This window comes from Microtus pennsylvanicus, chromosome 9 (genome assembly GCF_037038515.1).
Source record: "Microtus pennsylvanicus isolate mMicPen1 chromosome 9, mMicPen1.hap1, whole genome shotgun sequence".
Classification (NCBI taxonomy): domain Eukaryota; kingdom Metazoa; phylum Chordata; class Mammalia; order Rodentia; family Cricetidae; genus Microtus; species Microtus pennsylvanicus.
Window position 1 is genome coordinate 105554465 of NC_134587.1, and position 27626 is coordinate 105582090.

General features: G+C 44.6%; 1 protein-coding gene across 1 annotated transcript; it reads left to right on the forward strand.

Annotated features, from left to right (window-relative positions):
- The first annotated feature begins 493 nt into the window (after positions 1-493).
- Lpl (lipoprotein lipase) lies at positions 494-27268 on the forward strand. The gene is made up of 10 exons (XM_075986927.1): positions 494-796; positions 10435-10595; positions 14114-14293; positions 14650-14761; positions 15698-15931; positions 16767-17009; positions 19630-19750; positions 21332-21514; positions 23070-23171; positions 25131-27268. Coding segments are annotated over exons 1-10 (1425 nt in total). The 5' UTR covers positions 494-708; the 3' UTR covers positions 25132-27268.
- The last annotated feature ends 358 nt before the right edge of the window (positions 27269-27626 follow it).

A 27626-nucleotide genomic window follows, 5' to 3' on the forward strand; every position in this document is an offset into this window, starting at 1 on the left:
TGCCAACGTTAAAAAACCATACTGTGAAAGCAGCAGGCGCCGAGCAGTGTACGTCACAAGGTCCTTGTGGTGCGGGGTAAGGGGGCAGAGGGTACGGTGGAAAGGAACTCCGAATTTTAACAAAGACGATCCATCAAAAGGGGGGAAGGGATCAAAGTGTTGGGCAGCTATCTTTTAAGAACAAAACTTCCTTTCTTCGGAAAACTGATCCTTGAATACTTAACGTAAATCAGTGTAAACCCCTCCTCCGTGTCTCTACAGGGGTCCCTGGGGAGCAGGTTCCTCAAGGGTAAGCAAAGGAACTTAAATCACAAGCAAGCTTTCCCTCTTGCCCTTTCCCCTTCTTCTTGCTGGCACCGCCGAGCCTCGCTACAGTTTGCTCAAATATTTGGAAGTGAATTTAGAGTCCTCCCCCCAACTTATGATTTTATAGCCAATAGGTGATGAGGCTTATTTGCATATTTCCAATCACTTAAGCAGCAGTGGAGTGGAAACGGTGTCAGACTAAATTCCTCCTCCTTCTCGGAGGAATTCTGCCCCTTCCAGCTGCCCTGCCCTTTCCCTTTAAAGGTTGACTTGCCCTACGGTGCTCTACTGCGCTCCAGCCCTCCTGCGCCTCTCGCTCACCCCCTTGCTACGCGGATCCTCTCCCGTCCGTCTGCCGGCGCCGCGCAGTTCCCGCAGCAAAGCAGAAGGACGTGCCTGGAGATGGAGAGCAAAGCCCTGCTCCTGGTGGCCCTGGGAGTGTGGCTTCAGAGTCTGACCTCCTTCCCCGCAGGGGTGGCTGCAGCAGACGGTACGTTTTGCGCGCCAACACGCCTCCACCTGCAGACCCGGCCGGGACTGCTTCCTCTCCATCTGAAGATGGGAAGGAGAAAGTTGCAAGTGGCGTGCACTGGGGCTCCCGGGCGCAGCAGGGAAAGGGAGTCCCGGGAAGGGTGCCTGGAGAGGAATTCAGGAGAGACTCAGCCTCCTGTGGCGACTCCGGGTTCCCGCTTTCTCTCTCTCTCTCTCTCTCTCTCTCTCTCTCTCTCTCTCTCTCTCTCTCTCTCTCTCTCTCTCTCTCTCTCTCTCTCTCGTTCTCTTATTCCCACTCTGTCCCTTGCTCTCTCCTGCCTCGGACCGTGGCAGGGAAGCAGGGAAGGGTCAGGGTTGTGACCGATGCGACTGGGGAGGCGTGGGGGTCGAGCGGTGCAGAGTAGCGACAAGCTGAAACCTCCCCCATAGGGAGTGGGAGTGTTGAATGCAAGGCACGCGGGCCAAGGTGGGTCTAACTTGGCTGGGACCATGGGTCAGACTCCTCCGGAGGCCGAAAGAGTGAGCCGAGTGTGGTTTCTTTAGGGGTAGGAGTGGGAGGACGCGTTGTCTGCATCCCGGCTGCACAGGGCATTGTCTCTCTCAGCGCAGGGCTAGAGCAGGGAGTGGGAGTGTGCTGTGGTGCACAGAAACGTTTGGTGCGGAGTCCCAGGACCCAGCGTCCTGCACGCATTTCTGCTCCGGGGAGCGCTCCGGTCTCCAAGCTTTTGCGCTCCCCTTAGCTAAGTACCTAAGAAAACCCTGCAAAGGGCGGATCCTTCGGTAAACGTGGCTCAACCACCAGCACTCTGGGGCTTCTGGCTTGGGGGTTGCCTGTTAAGCACTCTATCCTTCAGCCCTCCAGGAAAGGCTCCCCCGAGGCGAGGCGTTCTGCTAGCTGAGAGTAAGCGGGTTTTTTAAATTTTTTTAGATATTTATTTATATTTATTTATTTATTTTAACGTCTCAGGCACAACTGCTGTCACAAAGGAAGTCACCTACAGGTGACAAGTTACAAGGCTTCTCTTTGCCTAGAGAAAAAGATTAGGGTCAGTTGTGAGTTTCTTTATGGCCTTGAAGTCGAGACCTGCCCACAACTGAGAAGCCTTGTAACTTGAACCTTGATTGAGCTAACAGAGCAGAGACTCAAAATGTAACTGAACCCAGTCATAAAAGGAGGTTGGTGTTTCCTTGTGTTGCTACTGGTGGAATCGCCACAGAGGGTGGTGTCCCCTGGAGTTGTGGAAGGGGGCACGTCTGTCCACAGCCTAATTCCAGTCTTAGTGGAGTCTGGGTCTGCAGCTGAAAGCGAATTTGGTTTCTGTGTATAGTTGTTAATGTCTTTGCTGAGTTGTCATAGACAAGAGAACCCATCATGGGAGACCGGCAAGGAAGATAAGAATCTAGGGTGTTCGGGAGCGCGGAGATTGTGCCTTTCCTGTGGCAGGCTGTCTTTCTGCATAGTTTGCCATTCTGCTTAAGAAAATAGGAGCAAACTTTCAATTCATATTCCAGAAAGCACATCACAGTATAAAACTGCTTTTACTGTAAACTCCGTCGGGGTCTTCCACATATTCAAGTTTTGCTAAGTTTCCTTAGAAGGTCTGGACCCAGCTTCTCAGCTACTTAAGTGTGTCACCCTTGTGGGGTGAGCTGTATGGGTTCCAACATTAGGACAACTGGCAAGGCTCAAAGTGCCTGAGGTACTACATTATACTTTAATTTAAATGGACACCCAAGTAATTGTGCAATAATTTTGGACTTTAGCCAACCCCCGATTTTCCTGCAATAAAATGTATTAGGGAATATTATGCTGAAGCAGATGTAAAATTATTCTCTCTGATCATCTCTCTGTTACCTCTACCTGCCCTTCATCGTGTGCTTCTTCTTCTAGCCCCTTCTCTAGCAAATGAATTCACCTAGGGGTAAAACCAGAAAGGCAAGGCGCAGTTTGGAGTGACCCCAACTTCCCTTTGGGCTCCGAGAGCTTCCTTGTTCACTCTTGATTCCCTCCCTCTCCTGCGAACAGTGTGTGTGTGTGTGTGTGTGTGTGTGTGTGTGTGTGTGTGTGTGTGTGTGTGTGTGGCATTGCCCTGGAGTGCCTTCTTCCTGGAGACTTTGCAGCCTCTCAGGAGGGTAGAGAGCTAAGAGAGAGTGCAGAGAGGAACCTGCTCCTTGCTGTCCTCTTCCAGTGTGCTCACTTGCAGGCTAATATCAGAGTTAAATAATTGGTAACGACGGCTGAGCGGCAAATGCCACTGGGAGAGAGATTGACAGGGGAGTGGTTGATTAATAGCTGCATTGAGAGGTGGGGGGAGTCAGTTGAGGGAAGAGTTGCAATGGAAAGATGTTCAGTTTCTTTCACCGAGTGTATTTTTAGCACAGCTTCCCTCTGTTGCTATGTTGTAGAGGAGACCATGATACTCAGCCGGCTGTTTCTGTTCTGTTAGGTTGTCCAACACGTGATGTTGGCCTTTCCTTTTTCATCTATTTCCACATCATTATCACCAATGCTGCATTTTTTGCTTGTTTTGTTTAGTTTTTGGGGCAGAGTTTCTCTGTGTAGCTCCAGCTGTCCTGGAACTCATTCTATAAGCCAGGCTGGCCTCGAACTCATCGAGATCCACCTGCATCTGCGCCCTTATCCTGGGATTAAAAGCATGTGCCACCATCTCTCCTCTGGGTGCATCCTTTTATCTGGGAAAATGTTCTGGCCATCAGAATGGTGGTTGATGCTGGATCTGGGTCACATATGGTGAAGAAGAATTCAATATAAGCATCATTGTTCTGCAGGTCAGAAAACATCATTTGAATACATTAATAATTCTCCCCGCCCCTATCTGTCTCTGTCTCTCTCTGTGTGACTTTGTAACCTGATAGGTATTTGTTACAGGAGGTCCTTGTCACACCCACTCTTGGCATAGTTCAAACTTTTCCAGTTTCTGAAGGAGTAAATAATAGATTATAGCTTACTCTGAAACTGAGTTTATTTATTTTTACAAACTGATCGCTGTTTCTCCTCCTTCCTCTCCTCCCAGTCTGTCCCCCACCTCGCCTTTGTGCCCCCCATCAACTCTTCTTCCATTCTATTCAGAAAAGGGCAGACCTCCCACGGATATCAACCAGACCATAACATAAAGTTGAAGGCTGAACCGAGGCAATTCATTGTGAGGTTATGCCAAAAAGCCAGCACAAAAGTCAGAGGCAGTCCCTGCTCTTACTGTTGGGAGTCCCACAAGAAGACCAAGCCACACAGCTGTAACATGTATGCAGAGTCCCGTGCAGGCTCCCTGGTTGTCGGTTCAGTCTCTGTGAGCCCCTATGAGTCCAGGTTAGTTGATTCTGTGGGGTTTATTGTGGTGTCCTTGACCTCCTCCCCTTCTGCAGGGTTCCCTGAGGTCTGCCTAATCTTTGGCTGGGGGAATCTACCTCTGTGGAGCTTATAGTTTAAATAAAATAATGCAATGGCCTTCTTTTGGCGTTGCTTTTGTTTTGAGGCAGGGTCTTCCTATGTTACCCTGACTGGCCAAACATTGAGCATGTAGACCAGAATAGCCCTAAACTCACTGAGATCCACCTGCCTCTGCCTCCTGAATACTGATGTTAGACCTGTGAGCTCCCATTACCAGCTTGGAGTGCCAGTCTTCATTTGGCCTTCCCTCAGACCAAATGTTGGTATGGTAATTCAGTCAGACCGTTATCATAGCAAGCATTGATTGTCGCGGTGTGAGCTTAAAATAACTGGACTTTTCTTTGTTGTCTCTATCAGCAAAGAAAAAGTAATTTCATATTAACTGTGCAAGAATTTTGAATTTCAGTTAGAAATCTTCATTTGAATACCTACAGGAGGACCCTCCACCCAGCCGTTCCTTCCTTCCACAGGCCACAGGGTCTCCTTGAGCGGTGCCCACACTCACTGCTCACAGCCGTTTGTTACCCTGCCTTTAAGTACTACGGGATTTTTCTCCTAATTTTGGAACAAATTCAACACGACATTTAGGTAGAACTCCTTTTTATTACTCAATTTAAAATGTTCTTCTTTTCTGTCTATAAGAGGTGCAAACGCTAATTGGTTAGCTGGGCCACAAACGGTGCCCGCACCGAGGTGTCTAAGCACACTCCTGGGGGCGGCCAGGCGGCAATGTTGGTTTGTCTTTTCCACACCAAAACTGACTGATCTATTCACGGAAATTGTTTTCTTTCATTTTCTTCTTGCAACCCCGCACCCTACAGTGCTGTGCCCATCTGAGAACAGGTGATTGACAGAGGAGAGGCCAGGGTGCATTCTGACTCTGTGCACTCGCTGCTTCCTCACCTGCTTGCTTTCCTTTGTCGCCAGTGTCACCGGTCCCTTCCTCAGAGCTCAACCCTGCTCCTAGTCCGACAGTAGCAAGACCTCTCCATGGAACCTTATCCTTCTCTATGGCTCTTTGACACAGCCTAATTTCACTTCTGTGATTATTATTTATATCAGGGTAAATGTCTTTTCTTTGTTCTAGACTTCACTTGAGCTATTTATTAGCTTAGAAATTTAGGAGCAAAGATCACATGGTAAAGGAAACACATAAGCTTGTGATTTACCTGCATACACACGTCACCCTGGTGTTTAACTCAGACATGTCTGTGTGGTCCTGATTGTCAGGGTAGCATTAACGTGCTGCGTGCCTCTGCCTCTCTCCCCCATTCTCTCTCTTCTTCCTCACTCCCCTCCCCCCTCTCCCCCTCTCCTTTTCCTTTCTCTAAAGTGGTCTTAATTTACCAGGGAACCTAGTAAAAGGCAGCAGAGCTGGATGGGTGCAGAGTCACTGGTCACATTTCCCCGTTTCCTTAGCAACAGTCACCTCAGATTAGCTGCAGCTCATCTGCCACTGCAGCTGTCAGCCCAGGGTGCACCTGGGTAATGAACACTCAGGGAGTCCATCCTCTTACCTGGACTCCATCTTCTTACCTGGACTCCATCTTCTTACCTGGACTCCATCTTCTTACCTGGACTCCATCTTCTTACCTGGACTCCATCTTCTTACCTGGACTCCATCTTCTTACCTGGACTCCATCCTCTTACCTGGACTCCATCCTCTTACCTGGATTCCATCTTCTTACCTGGACTCCATCTTCTTACCTGGACTCCATCCTCTTACCTGGAGCACATCTTCTTACCTGGAGTCCATCTTCTTACCTGGACTCCATCCTCTTACCTGGAGCACATCTTCTTACCTGGAGTCCATCTTCTTACCTGGACTCCATCTTCTTACCTGGACTCCATCTTCTTACCTGGACTCCATCTTCTTACCTGGACTCCATCTTCTTACCTGGACTCCATCTTCTTACCTGGACTCCATCTTCTTACCTGGACTCCATCTTCTTACCTGGACTCCATCCTCTTACCTGGACTCCATCCTCTTACCTGGACTCCATCTTCTTACCTGGACTCCATCTTCTTACCTGGAGTCCATCCTCTTACCTGGAGCACATCTTCTTACCTGGAGTCCATCTTCTTACCTGTCTCACATGCTCTTCTCCGCTGATGCTTCGGGGACCACAGAGGGTGGGAGGCACACTGATCTTTAGGATACTGAGATACTGTTCAAGAGCAGCAGACACTAGCAATATGAAAAAGTCCTCTGCATAGGCTAAGCAGTAGAAAGACTTGTTTGTGACGGTGTAGAACATAGAACTGACACTATTGGGGCACTCAGTAAGCAGCAGCGTCTTCATGTGAAAATGTCACACACACACACACACACACACACACACACACACAATTCTTCCATTAAAAGTAAAATGAAAGTTCCCACGAGCAATCTACGTGATGGTGTATGAGAGTTCCTGATTGTTTGTTTTCTCTAAATCAGCAATAGGTCCAGTGGATATGCTGGTTGTGTGGAATCCACTCTGAGCCTTGGATAGGCATCTTGGCGTTAAACAGATTTTTTTTTCTCGTGGAAATGTACAAAGTCATCCTTAATAATTTCAAAAATACCATGGCCATTTCAAAGTAAGGAGCAATACCAGGACCACTAAACTGCCCATTCCTAGGTAAAGGAGACCACAGAGAGCAGCATTTGAGGAGCTGTTCGCGTCCTCTTCTGACGTGGCAATGCAAAGATGGGCATTGAGGGATCTTGTCTTCTGGGCTGTTCAGTGGCTCCTTCTTGAGAAGCACTGATAATTAGGATGGCGGAGCAGACTAAGGCCATAGGCCAAGCCAACCGCTTGAGTTTGAGCCCCAGATCCCCCATGGAAGAAGGAGAGAACTGACTCTCCCTCTTTAACAGGTACACATGTGCTGCTCTATGCATGTGTGTGACATGGATATAAACATAGTGGAATAAAATTGACATAAAGACTGGTAATCAAACACAAAAGCCAGATTGTTGGAGGGGAGGAAGAGATATTGAGGTAGAAAGAGGCGGAATCAAGTGAGGCTAGTTTACTTCTTTCTTCCTAAAATGCTTTATAAAAATAAAGCAACTTCTTGGGCAGAATCAGATCAATTAGGTTAAACACATGTAATATTCTTTTTCACCAACTGGTAAGGTTAGCAGTGTTTTCCGGTTAGGGAAGAAGAAGCACATATTCTTGGTAGCAGGATGGACTCCGTGAGTTACTAAGAGCTTTAAAGATCAGGGGTTTAGCAAAGCTCCTTAGTTGGATAAAGTCTTACAACTGTTGCGAAACTCATTTCTCTCTAGCAATTCAATCATTAAGAAATATCTCCTGTGCATTAGGTAGACGAGATTTGCTGTGGGTGTGCACATGTATGCTTGAGTTACTGCTGGTGTTGAATCACTCAGCAACTAACCACAGCATTGAATAATAACATCTAGAAAGGGAAATGCTTCCCGCCCCCAGATAATCGCATGACAAGCCCAATTTCAATGACTGTACTGTCAGACTTGGTGCGCCCTTCTTGCTTTCCTTCATGCCTTGATTTCTAAAATGTCAGCTTGAAATGAAAGGTTTCAAAGGTTTAGTTGTAAAAGGGGAACAGCAACATCCTTAGACATCAGAGAAATCAAAACTACTCTGAGATTCCATCTTAAACTTGTAAGAATGGCCAAGATCAAAAACACTGATGACAACTTATGCTGTAGAGGTTGTGGGGAAAAGGGAACACTTCTGCATTGCTGGTGGGAATGCAAACTGGTACAGCCCCTTTGGAAATCAGTAAGGTGATTTCTCAGAAAATTAGGAAACAACCTTCCTCAAGACCCAATAATACCACTTTTGGGTATATACCCAAAGGAAGCTAAGTCATACCACAAGGACATGTGCTCAACTATGTTCCTAGCAGCATTTTTTTGTCATAGCTAGAACCTGGAAAAAACCTAAATGCCCCTCAACTGAAGAATGGATAAGGAAAATATGGTACATTTACACAATGGAGTACTACACAGTAGAAAAAAATAATGACATTTTGAAACTGTTGTAAGGAGGGGCTGCTTGTTCGTTTCGGCTGCCCGGCTAGCTTAGCCCTGAAATAAACACACAGAAACTGTATTAATTAAATCACTGCTTGGCCCATTAGCTCTAGTTTCTTATTGGCTAATTCTTACATCTTAATTTAACCCATTTCTATTAATCTGTGTATTGCAGTGTGGCAGTGGCTTACCAGGTAAAATTCCCAGCATCTGCCTCTGGTGGATCCATGGTGTATCTCCGACTCTGCCCTTCTTTTAGCATTCAGCTCTGTCTTCCCTGCCTACCTAAGTTCTGCCCTATCAACAGTCCCAAAGCTGTTTCTTTATTAACCAATGAAAGCAACACAAAGACAGAAGAACCTTCTACACCATTTCCCCTTTTCTGTTTAAACAAAAAGGAAGGCTTTAACATAGTAAAATTATATATAATGAAACAGTTATCAAGCAAGAATTACAGTTCCAATATTTATAAAGATGACTCTCTCTAATAACCTATATTTCTTAATTATAGATTACAGTTTTAAATGAGCTGGCCTCGAACTCAGAGATCCACCTGACTCTGTCTCCCAAGTCCCAAGTGCTAAGATTAAAAATGTGCCCTGCCACCACCAAGCTAAGATTTGCTGTAATTTTAAAAGGTTTGACTCTGTGTGAAAGATTCTAAGAATAAAAGGAAGAGGAAAGCTACCTAGGTAACATATTGACCATGACTCACACATTCCATGGTGTCTTTAAATGTTCCGCACTTTTGAAATGGCTTGAGACATCGCTCATGTTGCCATTAGGAAGGGAAAGGTTTCCTTAGGCTCTCGACTTTTGATCTTTTAAAATTCTGATGGGGGGAGTCCCTTCTTCAGATGATTCTAATTGTGTTGCTATAGGTTCTGAGTTCCAGGTTCCAATGAGTCTCAATGTTATGTTATGATTGTGTTGTCGCCAGATATTTAAAAAAAGCAGAATAGCTCACAGAATAATGAGAATCGTGCCACACAAGGGCAGGTTCCTCCACAATCATGGACCTTGAACTTGAAGTCCTGGGTGCTAGTCTACCCTCTCTTTCCCATCTTGGCCAAGTCACTTGAGACAAGATGAAAAGAAGGAATTTCCACACAGTAGCTCACTTGTGTGAATTAAACGCATCTCCACATACTCCCTAACTGGATGTGAGCTGAAGAAAAGGCTGGCAGTCACAGAGTGCCTAATTCACAGTTAATGTCATCTCTGTCCACTTCATCACTACTGGGACATCAGTCATTCTCTTGTAATCCACATTCTCTCTTTTTTAAAAAAAATATATAATATCTACATATATATGTAAATATATATGTAGATATTGGTTTTTGAGACAGGGTTTCTCTGTAGTTTTGGAGCCTGTCCTGGAACTAGCTCTTGTAGACCAACCAGGCTGGTCTTGAAATCACAGAGATTTGCCTGCTTCTGCCTTCTGAGTGCTGGGATTAAAGCGTGCACCATCATTACCCAGCATCTTTTAAAAATATTATTTAGGTGTGTGTGTGTGTGTGTTGAGTGTATGATGCTTGCATATGTTCAAATGCACATGTGTGCATGTGAATATGGAGGCCTGAGGTCGATGGAGGGTGATATTCTTGGCCCTTCTTTCACCTTATTCTTTGAGGCAGGGTCTTACAATCAAACCCAGAGCTCACTGATATGGTTATTACTGCCACTTGCTCTGAAGACCTCTCCTCTGCCTTGTGAGGCTGGACATCAACAGGTCACTGTCGTGGGGAACCTGCCAGGTGAAGGGGTGAATGGACACTTAAAAGAAATCCCACACTAGCTCAGAATGGAGAAATAGATATTTATTTAGGGGTAAACTCACAAATCAGAATTCTCTGCTTGACCAATTGAATCCCGCAATCCAAACAAGCAGCTGGCCAAAAGAAGAAAGGAAAAAAGGGATGGATGTAGATTTTGCATCTGCGTATATAGTATAAGAGGCCACACCCTGTAGGTGGGTACTTACAAGCTGCAGGTCTTCCTACAGCAGGTCACCACTCCCACCACATGAGCCCCGGGGATTCTGGACTCAAGTCTTCATGCTCGCACGGACCCATATTCATTTTTTGAAAATATCCTCTAGAAAAATCAAGGGCATTGTTGTCATTGGCTGTTTGTGAACCTAAAACCTCTAAGTCCCAAGTAAAGCAAAATAACACCCAACCACGAGTAATCTCTCTAACTTCTTTTCCTGTAGCCAGAGGAGACTTTAAAGATATCGAAAGTAAATTCGCCCTAAGGACTCCTGAAGACACAGCTGAAGACAATTGTCACCTCATTCCTGGAGTAGCAGAATCTGTGTCCAACTGCCACTTCAACCACAGCAGCAAGACCTTCGTGGTGATCCACGGCTGGACGGTAAGAGTGATTGCAGAGGAGGTTAAGGTCAAGCAGATCCCAGTTCTTGGAAGCCCATGACCTGTGTCTGTTCTCTGACAGCTTTGTTCTGAGCGTGAGTTGAGGTTTGGTTCAAGTTCGTCCCTACAGTCCCAGCCAGGTTCATAAACTTTTCCCCTGGCTGACTCCCACCTTTGGTTCGGCACAGTGCCTGGCTGGGGCCCTTGAATCCTCTGTGGAGGTGGGAAGAAGATGTTTATCAGGAGGTTGTCATGGGAGAAGGCTGGAGAAAAGCCTTAGGAGGATAGTTCCGTCTATAAAGCATTCGTCTTGCGAGCACAGGACCTGAGTTCTATTCCACCACCTAAGAAGTCAGTAAATAAAAAGCAGGGCACAGAGTCACACTCGTACAATTTCAGGGAGGCGGAAACAGAGAGATCCTTGGGGTTCACTGGCAAGTGAGACTAATTGGGTGAATGCTAGATTGAGATCCCCATCTCAAAATGCAAGCTGGACAGTTCCTGAAACCAACCCCTCAGACTGTCTCACACGTGCCCGTGCACACACTTAAAAAAGACAGGCAGAAAAGTACAAGCTATGGTTAAAGCTACTTATTTAAAATATTCATAAATGGCCCCTCCGAAATATGCCAAGTAGTGTTTTAGATGATGCTGGTCTTATGTAAATATTTTAATTTACTTTTGCAATTTTCAATTTCTAGTGAGCAGGTTGCATTATTTATTAAAAATAATTTATACTGTACGCATGGTTAAAGATGGGTCATCTTCTTGGTAGATACAACTTTTGAATGCTATCACTGGATACTGAATTCCAGTGAGGGAAATTAGGTAAAAATTATGTATATAAAACGATGTTTGCCAGCTATGTCTTCCCACATACTGAAGTGATCTTTTTATTGAAACCATAGGATAAATACCATTGTCTCCATGAATATGCCAGCAACAGGACTCATACAGATGTATTTTTTAAGATGTACCCATTCACTAGTGAACATAGTACAGTATATAGCACACGATGAAAGTCTAAGTCCCTAACATAGCCATAAGTAGGACAAAGATCTTTGAGGTGTTTAGAGACATTTTGGATGTGCACAGCGTGAGTCTTAATGATTTCTGAGAAGTTTAAGCTCAGTGAGCAGCTTCTGCATGGGAAGCAACTGTGCCTCTCAAGTCTTGAGCATCTCAATCTCTCTCACCCTGATAGAATTTGGGTCTTTAGGAAGTTGCGGGAGGGTGGGGAGAGTTTCCCTCCCTTGCTAAGATGTCATGACTAAAGCAACTTCTGGAAGTAGTGCCAGATGCTGCCCCTGGCCCTGCTGCCTTCCTAAACCCACCGGTGCTCTTCAGGTCATGGATCCTATTGTTCTGAGTTCTAGGCTCAGGCTAGGTTGCTGGCCAAACAGCCCGTGTCTCCCTATCGCAGGCACTTGCCTCGTCTGGAATAATAATAAAGCCAGCTGATCATGGCTTATCAAAGCAAACACAGACTGGGTTCAGTCAAACCACTTGCTGCCTGGAGCAGAGTGGGCTCTGGTTTGGAGACTTGTCTGTCGTAAGAAGAGAAATCGAGAAAACGAGACCTTTCCCAAGTAGATGACAGTGCTCAGCTTCCTCAGCCTCTTTTGTTTCTTCTATCTGCATTGATGTTGAACCAAAAAGAAAGGATTAGATTAGTTGCTATTGAGTTACTAGAAGCACCCAGCAGTGTAGGTAAGTTGGTCACCTGCCCTTTGCCAGACAGCCTGACTTGAAAATGCCAATAGAGAAAAAAGTACAAGAGAACCCAGACAAACAGCTTATCAGAGATAAGCTTCCAGGCCATTCAAGGGCACAGACTCTGGGAAGTCAAGACCTTCTCTTCACAGCAGGACAGCCGCATACTCCCTGGAGCTTTGTGCCTGCTGGTTCTCCGGTGGGGTGCGGAAGGAGACAGTCAGTGAGTTAGCATTACATTCTGGAGAAAGGCCACTGTTTTCTCATGGACTTGCTTTGGAGCTGCAAAAGGCAGTCAGTGTAGCAGTTAGGAAAAGAGGTAGCTAGCACACACTCTGAACCTGGACTTTGAGACACTTCAAGGAGTCTTAACTGGATTTCTGGTGGGCTGATGTCACCTTTACACCTTGTCTTCTTCATTTTCTCTCTGTGCTTAAAATAGTTGTAGCGCTCACCCTAGGCCCACAGGGAGACTGCAAGCAGACTGGTCGCAGTGGAAGTGTGTGGGGAACTTTGAGACCTCCTGGCCAGCCGCGCAGTGCAGGTGTCCCAGAAAGGCCGCAGTTAGTTTACAGAACTGATAAACAAGCGAGGTAGAACTACAGTCCATATCTCTAGGGCTGGCCTTGCCCCAACATGGGGCACAAAAACTAGGTGAAAAGTTGTGCACTTTGTCTAGGGCATGGAGTGAGGTGAGCTTCATGGCTTCATAGTTTAGTCCAGTAAATGCGTAAACAAACATGGAGTCTAAAAAAGCTCATATCATAAGTGTAAAACTCCAAGTGGAGCCAGTCGGTCTGTGTCTCCAAGGTTCCCATTTCTCTGCTGGTTTTTAGAGGTCTTCATTAAGGTACTTTAAACACATGTATCATAATATTCTAAGTTCAAGGCAACTCAGAGGTTAAGAGCACTGGTTGCTCTTCCAGGGGTCCTAAGTTCAATTCCCAGCACCCACATGGTGGCTCACAACCATCTTTAATGAGATCTGGTGCCCCCTTCTGCCATACAGTGGCAGAACACTGTATACATAATAAGTAAATAAATCTTCCAGGAAAATATTCTAAGTTCAGCAAATAACTGATAGCCTTTACTTTGGCTGCAGTGTGATCTGACCCTAACCTCCTTAGCAAACCATTCTTTATAAGAAAAGTAGTGCATTGCATCCTTTAAAAACATCTACCTTTCTTATTTTGCAGTTTTGAATGTTGAGCCTTGGGCTCTGTACACGCAAGCCAAGCACTTTGCCTCTGTACAATGTCCCTGCCCTCCTCCCACTTTTGTTATTGAGACGACCTCACTAAGGTCCCCAGTGCTGACTTTGAAGTCCTTCTGTGACTGAGGCGGGTCGTGAACTTACCTTTGCTTCACCCTGCAGAGCTGCTAGAATTATAGACGTGCCGGACGGGCCTGGCCTTTCAGTCAGCTCTTCTGGGCAACATTTCCTGGATTAATTGAAAGTAATTAAACAATATTTCTTTTCTGAAAGTGTGTAATTTGGCTGTAAAGTTTTAATACATTGGCCCTGACCTTTTTTTTTTAATAGGATAAGTTGCTGATGTCTCAGTAATTGATAAAACATACTTTTTAAAGCGAGCTAACTCCCAGCCTGCTGTTCCCAAGGCCAGCATCTCCCTGGTGTGCTCACAGTTGCCCTGGGAAGGGAAGGAGTAGGAACAGAGTTCCCCTTGCACTTTGAGTTTTCACGCTGAGTCAGGGGGCTTCCGTGCAAGCTTTTATCCCTCATTTCATGGTGTCATATTTACAATGAATTATGTCTAGAAGAAATCACATACCATCTTTTTTCAGGTGACAGGAATGTATGAGAGTTGGGTGCCCAAACTTGTGGCCGCCCTGTACAAGAGAGAACCTGACTCCAATGTCATTGTGGTGGACTGGCTGTATCGGGCCCAGCAACATTATCCAGTGTCTGCTGGCTACACCAAGTTGGTGGGAAATGATGTGGCCAGGTTCATCAACTGGATGGAGGTAAGACTGAGAAAGGGAGCCTTCTCTGCTTAGGAAAAAACACTTGACGAGAGCTAGACAGTTGGCTGATTCCTCCCCTCCCACCACCACCAAGATCTGAGGTGTTTCCTGAAACATTTCAAATTTTCAGAAGGGCATTTTTACACTGTGGTAAATATGACTAGATTATACAGCCAATAAATGATCTGACCCTCCCTAATTCTGTCATTAAAGAAATCTCAACACCATAGGATATTTGTCTCTTTTAACTAGAACATGAAATCAGTAAAACTAACTTACAGTAGTACCAATACTTTAAAACCAATATTTATTTTCATTTTGCTACATCAAGCCTTTTCTAATTTGTTCTCCCCTAGGAAGAATTTAACTACCCACTAGACAATGTCCATCTCTTGGGATACAGTCTTGGAGCCCACGCTGCTGGGGTGGCAGGAAGTCTGACCAAAAAGAAGGTTAACAGAATCACTGGTAAGAGGCATATTTTGTTCATTTATTACAAGAGCCAGTGTGACAATCATTCTGAAAGAGGATTAGAGCCACTCCCATTAGGTACCAAATGCATGGAGTTGGGGTTTGTACCTGATGTTCATCATCTCTTGTCTCAGTTCTAACTTTCCATCCACTGGCCATGGCATTGGAGTGGATAGCAGCATTACAGAGGCCACAATTCCTCTGAGAAAGAACTATCACCTTCCTCTGCTCCAGCTGAGCTAAGAGACCGCATATATGCCATCCCCTCTCGCATCAGTACCAGGGAGACTGGCAGGACTGATTCTAGAGAGCATCAGGAATAAGACAGCCATCTAGGAAGTGGCTATAAATGGCTTGGTGTAGAGAGAGGGAGAAAAGAATTAATCATGGATTAAAGGTCTTCCCAGACTCAGAAAGAACCTTCAAGAAGAAAGCAGGGTGTGAAAATCACTGTGGACTGGTCAGTTTCAAAGATCCATGTTAGACCTGATGATGCAGGCCTGTGATACTAACACTTGGAATGGGGAGGTAGGAAGTTCAAAGCCACTGCCAGCTACACTGTGTGTTGAAAGCCATCTGGTAACAGGAGCATCTGGATAAAGGTGGGAAGTAGGTGAGCTCAGATATGTGGGCTACAGTAGTGTACATCTGTAATCAGAACGTTATGAAACTTCCGGCAGGAGGATTAAGAGTTCGAGGCTAGCCTGGGAGAGTGACACAGCAAGGGAGTGATTGAATAAGATTCCATTTTCAAAGAGCTATGTCTATTTTTTTTTTTTTTTTTTGGCTATTAGTCACTGGAAGAGCCAACACCTAAGACAAGGAGTGATAAGAAGTCAAGAGCCTTCTGATTCCATTACAGCAGGAATTCTGATGTAAGGACTGAACTTGTGGTAGACTTTAAATTTTATGGACCTCTTCTTTCCCACCAAGGCTTGGATCCGGCTGGGCCTAACTTTGAGTATGCAGAGGCCCCCAGTCGCCTTTCTCCTGATGATGCAGATTTCGTAGACGTCTTACATACATTCACCAGAGGGTCACCTGGCCGAAGTATTGGGATCCAGAAGCCAGTAGGCCATGTTGACATTTATCCCAATGGAGGCACTTTCCAGCCAGGATGCAACCTCGGGGAAGCCATTCGTGTGATTGCAGAGAGGGGCCTTGGGGGTGAGTAAATGGGAAATGACGTAAATGTGAGTTTTGAGGCTTAGGTCTCAACGCCATTGTGTTCTGTTCACTGCCTCCACAGTGTGGGGCTTCAGTGTACACACTTGAGAAGGGAAGGATGGCTCAGTGGGTAAAGCACTTGCTGAGCATGTGTGAGACTCTGAATTTAGATCACAGAATCCACATAAAAGTCGGATGCAATAGTACCTGTTTGTAATCCCGGATGTCCTACAGTGACACGGGAGGTAGACAGAAGAATGCCAGACGGTTGCAGGCCAGCTAGCCTGGGTACTCAGTGGCAAACAAGAGACTTTGTCCTGAACAAGGTGAAAGGCAAGGACCAAGTTTGTCCTCTGACCTCTGTCTGCTATTAATTTTACAGTTATGCCCTTTATGATGTGGTTTCTAGAACTGTGCTTTTGGAACCAATTAGATGTGGTAGACAATTCCAAGAAGGCAATGGTTGTGTTAAGCTGGAGGGAATAACTTCTGCCTGGGTGTTGGTTATTATTGGCATAAAAAGCATTCAGAAAGGTAAGATGGCAAGAGTGAAGGTTCCTCGTCAACCTTTAACAGTCAACATGACAGTTATGGAGGGAGGTGAGGACACATCCCAAGGGGGGTCCTGACAACAAGTCTACCTGGTGCAAGGTCTCTGGAGAACGGCAGATGTGGATCAGCTGGTGAAGTGCTCCCATGAGTGCTCCACTCATGTCTTTATTGATGACCCTTTTCCATGTCTCTCTGTGCAGATGTGGACCAGCTGGTGAAGTGCTCTCATGAGTGCTCCACTCATCTCTTTATTGACAACCCTTTTCCATGTCTCTGTGTGCAGATGTGGACCAGCTGGTGAAGTGCTCCCATGAACGCTCCATTCATCTCTTTATTGACTCCCTGCTGAATGAAGAAAACCCAAGCAAGGCTTACAGGTGTAACTCCAAGGAAGCCTTTGAGAAAGGGCTCTGCCTGAGTTGCAGAAAGAATCGCTGCAACAATGTAGGCTATGAGATCAACAAGGTCAGAGCCAAAAGGAGCAGCAAGATGTACCTGAAGACTCGTTCTCAGATGCCCTACAAAGGTAGGCTGAGAGCTGTGGGAAGGAGGAAAGTTGGTCAGTGCCATCTCGATTATCATGGGTTGATTCTATTAACAAAGTTAATGAAGTGATGTTACTAAGTCTTAAACCCTCACTTGTACCTCTGTTAATATAGAAGGATCTTCTCTAGTCAATTTATCTAACTCTTGATTCCCATATCGGAAAGACCCCCGATGCTCAGCCTTGAGTATGCAACCAGCCTTCTCTGTAGCTGTGACCAGCTATTAGTACTGGGTTTCTAGCTAATCGGAAACCATCACTTTGGGATTATAAGATCTAGCCCTTTGGCCGAATTCAGTCTATCACTTGCTTTTGTAAATAAAGTTTTATTCAAACATGGGCAGACACATTCCTTTACATTTTATCTAACACTGTCTTCCTGCCACAAAGACAGACTCAAGGAATAGTGACAAAGCCCACATAGCCCACCAAGACTAAATTACTTACTCTCTAGAACTTCACAGAACACGTGTCATGTTTAAAATTCACTTTACACAAAGTCAAGAACAACCAACATTCAAGTATCTCAAGCGTCAGAGTTTCTGTGATGAACACAGTGACCAAAGCAAGTTGGGGAGGAAAGGCTTTGTTTGGCTTCACCTTCCACCTCACTGTTCATCATCAAAGAAAGTCAGGACAAGAACTCTAACAGGGATAGAACCCGAAGGCAGGAGCTGATGCAGAGGCCATGGAGGGGCTTCTTAATGACTGGTTCCTCATGGCTTTCTCATCTTGCTTTCTTATAGAATTCAGGACCTCTCACTAAGGAGGGACACAACCCACAATGGGCTGGGCACTCTGCATCAGTCACTAATTAAGAAAATGCCCTACAGGTTTGCCTACAATCTGATCTTATGGAGACACTTTCTCAATTGAGATTCTCTCCTCTCAGATGACTATAGCTGTGTCAAGTTGACATAAAGCTCGTCAACACACTAGGAAAGCAAGAACATGACAAGGCATATGTCCATCTTGCCATGAACTCATTTCCAACTTGGGCTTAAAGCCTGACCTCTTGAGACTTGAAGACATACAAGGGGAAGAGAGCAAGGGGTTGTATTGTGGGGTGCATCTGGTGACAGGGACTGATTTTGGACACTGCCTTTGGTAAAGTCTGGGTGGAAGCCTGAAGTAAGGGCCCTTATTAAGGAACAGTTTCCTCATATAAAGCGTCTGCTTCAGCAGTACGTTGCAGTTGTGCAAGGTGACCCAGATGTCGGAGCACGTGTTATTCAAAGAAATCTTATAGGCTATGAGAGAACTCTCATTTCCTCCAACTCTAGAACCAGGTGTAGGTATGTAGGTACCTCTGAAAACAGGGGTAGCCTTACACAGGGTCATCCAGAGCTCTGTCTGGACTTCCTAGAGACACATGGCTCTCCCCGCCTCCGCCTCCCCTGCTGTGACCTAGAGCACCGCCTTAGACCAGGATGATTTAGCTTTACTTTCGAATAGTCCTGGGGTTTAGTTGTTTTGTTTTTCTGTTTTTACTTGTCTTATTTTCATTATAAAATGAGGTATAAGGTTGGCATAGTTGTGCAGGTCTGTAATCCCAGCCCTTGGGAAGTAGAGGCAGGAGGATCAGGAATTCAAGGTCATCTTCAACTTCATAATGAGTCTGAGGCCAGTTGGGCTTATGTGAGATCCTGTCTTTACACACATATGCATACACACACACACACACACACACACACACACACACACGTACACAATATACTTAAAACAAATAGCAAAACTAAATAAAGTTTGTCACAAGAAACTAACGTATTGAAATGTTTTTCAGGAATATAAATATCCAAAGTAACATCAGAATTCAATTTTGCCACACTCTACATCACTAGAGTTAAGGATGTTGGATCCCATAGCCTGTAAGATTTCTTTGATCCAACTTAACAGAAATTGCAGTTAACAGACAGCAGTATAATAAAAATATGCTTAAGAATCCTGGGCTGCAGGAGACAAGCATCAGGGTGACCCCATTATATCCACAGTAGCTATGTTTCAGGCTCAGGGTTTTGGTGGATAAGCGGGGAAGAACCAGGAAGAGACACAGAGGTTCAAGTTCCTGCTTCCAGATGGACTTCTTAAGTCAGGATAGTTTGGGACCTGGCTCTGTAAGACAGACCTCAGGGCTTTGTGTTGTATTGTGTGTGCCACGTGCCTCCCGATGCAGATAGATGGTGGAGGAACAGAGTGAGACGAGGGTTGGGGGAGTACGGTGTACCCACAAAATGGGAAGACGCAAGGCCATACGCAGTAATAAAGCAGCAAATGCCAAATATGGTTGGTACAGATGTAGAAATATAAGATGACCAAGGCAAGCAGAGGTCACAAAGAGCCTTCTGAAGGTGTTGGGCTATTTAGTCGATATCCCTGGTAGTCCCCTCCAGGTGGGCAATTAGATACAATTAGATGCAGCCACCCTGGGAAGCGCATCAGGTCTGCACTTCCAATAGAAAGTGTTTCCAAGCCACTCATGCAGACCAATGTGTGCCTGTCCTGTGGGGGCCTAGGAAGACATTCGCTCTACAAGCCCAAAGTGCTCGATTGCTTAGGGACTAACATTCCTTCCCTTATTCCAATGTTCTCCCCTCCCGTACAGTCTTCCATTACCAAGTCAAGATTCACTTCTCCGGGACTGAGAGTGGCAAACAGCACAACCAGGCCTTCGAGATTTCTCTGTATGGCACAGTGGCCGAGAGTGAGAACATCCCCTTCACTCTGTGAGTAGCTCCGGGGACACCTCCAGTCTGTAGCTCCTTGCCAGAGCCTTTGATCTGGGAAACAGAAGTGCATCACCCCCATCCCCAAAAAGAAACTTCAGTTTTGCTGGGCTGTGGTGGCGCACACCTTTAATCCCAGCACTCAGGAGGCAGAAGCAGGCAGAACTCTGTGAGTTCGAGGCCAGCCTGGTCTATAAGAGCTAGTTCCAGGACAGGCTCTAAAAGCTACAGCGAAACCCTGTCTCAAAAGACAAACAAAAAACAAAAACAAGAAACTCCAGTTTAAGAAATTGGAATGTAGCTATGTGTGGTGGACCATGCCTTGAAATTCCAACACTCAGGCAGAGGCAGGAGGACCACTGTGAAGTTTAAGGCTAGTCTGTTCCATACAGTGAGTTTCAGGACAGCCAGGACTATACAAAAAATCTGTCTCAAAATACCAAAAGAAAAAAAAAACCAGAAATTAGAATTAAAAAAGGAACTCTTGTACCACTTCATATGATCATATACTGTTTTCTAGTCTCTTTTTACTTTTAGTTCCTCTCTACTTCATGTTTTCTTTCAACATTTCAGGTCTTCATTTCTTTTGTTAAAAAAAAATAAGCAATGACAAAATAGTTACATTCCCTGGGAGGTGGTGTGGTTCCAGCATCTCCAAAAAATATAGACAGGAAGAGGGGGAGAGGGGAGGGAAGGAGGGGTGAACAATTGTAACAGGAAACTACTCTACAACATAGATATATAAATAGATGATGGATGGATAGATAGATAGATAGATAGATAGATAGATAGATAGATAGATAGATAGATAGATAGATAGACAGACAGACAATGTTATAGATAAAAAGCCCATGACAAAGCATTACTCCTTATTTTGATTAGGGAAAATTTGAAGCTACCCTTTACTAATTCCTAAATGAATACATCTTCTAAACTGCACAGTGACTGGGTGTATTGTTGGCTGCTAGAACTTTCCATACCAGGAAGGCAAGGAGGACATAATTTTCATAGCTATAGTTACAAGGATTAGGAGGGTTTCTTTTACAATGCATCTTGAAGATATACTCAATAGAAGGTTTTTCTAACATTTCAGTGTGGCAGATTTATTATCTATCATGCAATACTTGCAGTATATGCAGTACCACAACCTAAATCAAGGGTCATGTGAGTTATGGCTCCTCATGTCAGTAAATTCAATATAGCCTCTAAAAATCAGAATTCTTGAAAAGTAGGTAAAACATGAGGAAAATAGAGAAAGCCAAGTGGAGAACCAGAGATACACTTTGGAATTGCGTGAACATTCGTTCGCACATGTATAAATTAAAGAGAACTAGGTGGGAATAAAATTGGCTGACAGGCATTTTCCCCTAAGAACTGTACTAGATAGTTTACAGTGTTAGGAGGAATTCTGAAACACCGGAGAGCAGTGTGGGATCTTACGATTGGCCAAATGCTGCTGACATTCATCTTGGGCATGTTCCACATTTTTAAAATAGCACTCAGACAATGAAGCAATTTACATCTAGGGAGGAGAAAAGGCTGATTTTTGAAAGTAACCAAACTTATGAAATTTTCACTCAGGCCTGAGGTCGCCACCAATAAAACCTACTCCTTCTTGATTTATACGGAGGTGGACATCGGAGAACTGCTGATGATGAAGCTGAAGTGGAAGAGCGATTCCTACTTCAGCTGGCAGGACTGGTGGAGCAGCCCCAGCTTTGTCGTCGAGAGGATCCGAGTGAAAGCAGGGGAGACGCAGAAAAAGTAATTGAGAGGGATGCTTCCCCGCACATTGCCCAGCCCCCCGTGGTTGAGCTGGATGCTTCCCCTCACACATTGCCCAGCCCCCCGTGGTTGAGCGGGATGCTTCCCCGCACATTGCCCAGCCTCCTGTGGTTGAGCGGGATGCCCCCACACACACATTGTCCATCCCCCTGTGGTTGAGTGGGATGCCCACACACACACATTGTCCATCCCCCTGTGGTTGAGTGGGATGCCCCCACACACACATTGTCCATCCCCCTGTGGTTGAGCGGGATGCTTCCCCTCACACATTGCCCAGCCCCCCGTGGTTGAGTGGGATGCTTTCCCTCACACATTGCCCATCCCCCTGTGGTTGAGTGGGATGCTTCCCCTCACACATTGTCCATCCCCCTGTGGTTGAGTGGGATGCTTCCCTGCACATGTTGCACAACCCCTGTCATTAAGAAACCTTCCCAGAGCCTTCAGCACGCAGGTGGAAGGAACTTTAGGAAACGGCTTCAGTCCTGTGGGACCTAGTTAATTATTCCAGAAATGCTTCCAGAACAGTCTTTTATGGCCACACAGAGGAAGAAGGACAGGCTGAGCATGGACCATGCTTGGGACTGGAAGGGTCTGGACTTGTGTTGTTTTTATTTGCAGATCTTGGAATAGTTGCCTAGAGATAATGAGGTATCTTGGAGAGGGGACCAGCTTGTGTTTCATGTTGGTCTTGCACGCATAGTCTGCAGGTAGTTTGTACAGTGGCTGTGCGTTCTGACCCCAGTGTGCCACATGAGGTCAAGTGTTCGATTTCCCACTTGGTATTCAAAAACTCATAGATTTTGGAACATTTGGGATTTTTTTGGGTTGGGGTTGCTTAGCCTGCAGTATTTCTGTATTTCAAGTAGGGAACGTGTAAACCCTGAGCTGACCAAAGTTATTTGGAATGACAGCTGGGATCAGAAGCAGGCAATCTCAGTATTCGTCCAGCACGATTTCCTGCAAGCGTAAAATAGTTACAAAACATGGAATAAAAACTCAGAGATGGTATCATCGAAGGGCTAAAAGTAACTCGTTAAGAAACAGGGGATTCTCAGTCCACCCCACACACATCTATAAAATAATTTGCATAAAGGCCCCCATACAATTGAAATCCTCACAAACATATTCAGGGATTTTGCAAGCATACCATTGATAGAAACAACTCTTTAAAGTAGAATTGAGAAATTATTTCTTCTTGTTGTTGTTTACAAAAACTCTTAAGACACGCTACGGATAGAAAAATTCTGCAGAGCCTTTGTTCCCAAAGCAGTTGAAGACTGCCGTCGTAATTCTCTGATGGACGCAAAACTGCCGTCCTAATTCTCTGACACAATGCTCAGAGGTGCTTCCGTGACTCCTCTCCTGGTCAGACCTCCTGAGTGAGATACGACCCCTGTGTCACCCTTAACTCTCAGAAATGTCACCACAGTTAATGTGATCATGAAAGATTTAAATGATCCTGACCCAGTCACCCATTTTGAGCGGTTGTTCTAATTGTTCTTATTGCTCCATGCTTTGTCTACTTTCTTCCAAGGGTCATCTTCTGTGCGAGGGAGAAGGTGTCACAGCTGCAGAAGGGAAAGGACTCCGCCGTGTTTGTGAAGTGCCATGACAAGTCTCTGAAGAAGTCTGGCTGGTGAGCATCTTGGGCCCCCTACCCCCGCTCTCTCAGCCTTCTCTCCAAGTGGCCTCTGCCCAGCTCTTTGCTGGCAGTTCTTGTGGTCCCTGTCTTTAGGGGTCTCTCTTAGCCCTTTTTTCTTATCTTATGGTCACTTGCTTTATTTATTTCTTTTAACTCCTTAATATTTTTTTCTTTCTTACCTTGCTGACCTTCATCCCAGATATACAAGTTAAATTTTACCGATACCTTTTGAGCTACCCACAAGTCTTCACTTCTGCATTTCCCACTGCTGCAAGTCTGTTAGCTGCATAGATGCTGTCTGAAGTAGGGAGCGTGTGACAGTGGGTTCAACTCCTCCTGCGATATATCCAGGGGTGAGAGTGTCTCATATCAGCTGTAGCCACATAGTGGCATTCTCTCTCCCATTGCCACAGACTCCAGAACATAGGATCACAGGGGAGAGCTAAACTATATCAAAACCTCAAAGATGGAGAGAAAGTTTAATAAGCATACAGGAAACCGTTCTCCCATCTCAAAACAACTGCTGGCTTGTCCTCCATGACCTCTCGGGCTAATCCACATGGCAGCTGGCTGCAGAATCTTTCCAACACGTCAGTGCTAAGTGGAGACTGAGCATGTGACCTTCCATCTCCTCTCCCAAGTTCTCAGGATATGCTGCTTTCATCCCGCCCCTCACGCCCCTGCCAGACTCCAAGTGCGAATGGGTTACTCTTATTAAAGGAAGAATATTAGATAGGGCCACAAAACAGTGCCTCAGAACCAACAACAAAGGCTGGCTGCAGAGGCCCTGGGAAATAGGAAAAGCACTCGCTTTTGCTTTATCCTGATTCCTACATTATTATAGACAAAAGCTCCAAGTAAAAAATTGCCTCTTCAGAAAAAAGAATATTAAAGGACCCGTGTGGAACACCTCCTTTAAAATGTCTACTTACATATAAATTATATATTTCACACTATAGATAAATGAGGAAAAACAGACATCAATAAAGTACAACCAATAAGGCCTTATCAGTAACATTTGACATGTGATTAACAATTTGATTTATATTCTTTACCACTTATATGTGACATCTGTATGCTTTCATATCACAAACATAGAATTATGACAATGAAAAATGAGACCATGTGGATCTGAATGCCCAGGGGAATAGCTGCCAGTATTAAGCTGGCAAAATGACTCTCAACTAAGGGCAGAAATTTCCACCATGCCGTAAGTGCTTTGCCACTTACAGATCGCAGACCTTCACACTTGCCTCCTCTCTAAAAATGGGGACTCCAGTAGAAAATTTAGCTATGTGCATGAATGCACTTATACTCACCTACCTTCCCCCCGAACAATCTGTAGTAACTTTATAAGTAGATATGTGAAATAAAAACAAAATCCCCACTTATAAATATAAACCCAACCTCCAAAAAATACCCTCAACTGTTTATGAAACATTCTGATCAGACTATTTATAAGAAACTGCCTAAGAAGGTCTAATGACACATCTTTGGTCAGCTCATAGGATTCCCAAACAACAAATACATAGGCAGTCATTTCTTGCAATGCACTTTATATTCAGGAGGGCATTATGAATCAGACCAACAGTAACCTTCAGGGTTTCGCCTCACAGGACCGCAGTACCACCCCTGTTCACTCTTCAGAAGGCTCACATTCCAGGAGAAGAATGACAAGCTTCTCATTATGTTTAGCATCCAAGGAAAGCTTTGTGACTTCAGCCACACGTGGCAGTCTTCTGAAGATGATGCTCAAACAGGAGCCTACCTTTAAATGCATCAAGTGTGCCCTCTGCTCCGGGCACCCTGCTTCCGCAGATTCCTCATCTCCCGCTCACAAACTTTGCTCTGAGTGTTACTTGGACACTTCTTTATCATGACAGTGACGGGGTGGGCCAAAGGTTTGTAAGGAAAAAGCGGATGACAAATTGCCTTTCTTCTGTTTTTCCTCAGAAACTGGACAGACCGACAAGAGAAGAAAGCAGATGAGTTCTTTGAAGACTGAAGTAAACAAAGTAAATTTTATAAAAAAGAAAAAGATACCCTTGTTTGGGTGTTTGAACATGGGTTTTCCTGAGTATTAATTCCATCTCAATCTTGTTAGTTAAATTAGAAGACAGGCTCAAATACTAAAACGTAACTACTACAAGGTGAGGAGTCTCGTGGCCGATAGCATGTCTTCCAGCACCAGAGGACAGCAGATAGGAGAAGCATGACGTCTTTTGTCCCTTAAGAAGGAATCATTTGTTCCCAATAAATAAGACTCCTTTGTATGATGTTTGGTCATGGTCAAAAATTAGTGAGGGCTTCTTATTTTGATAGAATTCTGGGGCTTTATACTGAGACCCTTTCCAGAGTTTTCTCCAAGTCTAATATAGATGACATTTTTGTGTCATGAGTCAAATCAATTTCTTTAGCCTTTGAAACACCTGTCCTTTGTAACTAGTTCTTTTACCATTGGGATGAAGCACACCAGCTTCCTCCCCCCAAAATAATGAACAATGTGTGGCTTAGCAAAAACAGTGGAGGCCAGAGCTCACGAAGTCCTGAGCCTTGGTCTCACCATGACAAAGTACAAGTCAACAGAAACACAGAATTAGATTGAGTAATTCTTAATAGACTTGAATTTTTGTGGCTTAACCCCTCCATTTTTCAAGATTGAATAATTCTTAATAGACTTGAATTTTTATGGCTTAACCCCTCCATTTTTCAAAAGTTTGTCTTATATTTTAACAATGTTCTCAGGGTAGATGTTGAAAATGAGTTTATAATCCAAGTGACACATATATTGAACAGAAAGAAAAATAATTTTACTCTGATTTTACTTTTATTTTTTGCTTTTTTGAGGAAAAGTCTCATTTGTCCCACTCTGTAGCTATGTTGTTCAGGCTTGCCTTGAACTCGCAATGATCCTCCTAACTTAGCTTCCTGAGGGCTGGGATTGTTAGCATGAGCCACACCTGGCTTGATACCATACTTTTATTATCAGAATTCTTCCTATTTGTCTTCGTCAACTTGAACGCATTCAATAGCCAATAGTTAGCATTTAGTTTGGGACTCTCCTCAGCCATGCCTCTGCCACATCTTGAACACATCACATTCATTTTTAGTTTAGATGGGATTAAGTTCAAATTCTGCATCATGAAAAGTACAGACTTTAGATCAGGACCATTTTACTACATAACAGGTGAAATGACTAGGAAGTATGCTTATCAATGCTTGTAAATTGTTGTGTACAAAGAAGGGAGTTGCTACCTGCAGTAGCCACAAAAAGTGCCAGGCTAATCAAGAGTGGGTGAACACTTATTTATGAACTAGATCTCTTATTTTCAGAAGGTTTTTACTGTATATTAGTATAAGTGATAAAGGAGTCCCATGCCAGAGGCTGTTTCTGGGAACACAACTGTGAACCTGTGGGTGTCTGAACACCTACCCACATGCAAAGTCCCACAAATGTCGTGGTCATTCAGTGCAATTTGCAAAGGAGAGAGTCATGGGATGTACTGGAAAACGTCAGAGAAGTAGTTCCAGATAAGTTGGCATATCAGTGCTTGCTAGGGGACGGATGGTTGTACCTATGTAATACAGGACAAACGTGACTGATTTCATCAGGCTTGGAGGCATTGTAACAATAAAATGATGTACAAGTTGTCACTGGCATCCCCTTTATTACTAACTCATTGACTCTGTACATTTGGGTTTGGATCAAGGGCTCACAAATTTAAGAGATCCAGCCAACCTGTACATATCACTGAACATCTGGCTTCTAAAGACAATATGTGCGTACGTGTGTATATACACATACATATGTATCTCGATGATGCTTTGGCTTTAAATTTTATTTATTAGCTGTAAATATATGTGTGGGTGTGTAAGAGAGCTTGTAAACACTGGAAAGCTTGTGGGTACCTGCAGAGTAGAGTTGTGGTGCTAGCTGTGTGTCCGTCTCCATCAGTGATGGGCTGTCTCACTGAGCTAACTTACTCTGCTGCAATAGTACAATGAATCAGGCTTTTAAATGAGGAAAAGAAACTCGGTTCTGTGAAAAAATGGAATCTGCTTTTAATAAACTTGACAACATTGCATCTTGATACCAAGTCCTTATTTTGTATCATTTTAGCCCTTCTAGAGTCAAGGCAAATTAGATTTATTTTTTAGGGCAGAATCAGTACAGAAATTTTGACTGAGTAACCACAGTACTTGCTAAGGCATCGAAGTAATGCAAGTTTCTCATTAGATGTGTGCCGTTCATCTACTAAAATCAAATGAATCCAATCTATCTCAGCTCCTCTCCCCTACAACAGCACACATGCCCAGACTTCCCAGTAAGCTATGGCTACACTGTGGATGCCGAGAAGTTCCTCACATTGCCGATCTCCCTGTTAGTCCCACACTGCTCTAGACAGGGCTCACCCTCTGTGGACTAAGCATGCATGCAGACACACAGAG

Bases quoted from the DNA above. Each gene is read 5' to 3' on its own strand.
- Lpl (XM_075986927.1), top strand. From the start codon at position 709: ATGGAGAGCAAAGCCCTGCTCCTGGTGGCCCTGGGAGTGTGGCTTCAG. The intron at 14,294-14,649 runs GTAAGACTGAGA...GTTCTCCCCTAG, and splicing joins GGTTCATCAACTGGATGGAG to GAAGAATTTAACTACCCACT. The intron at 21,515-23,069 runs GTAATTGAGAGG...CTTTCTTCCAAG, and splicing joins GCAGGGGAGACGCAGAAAAA to GGTCATCTTCTGTGCGAGGG.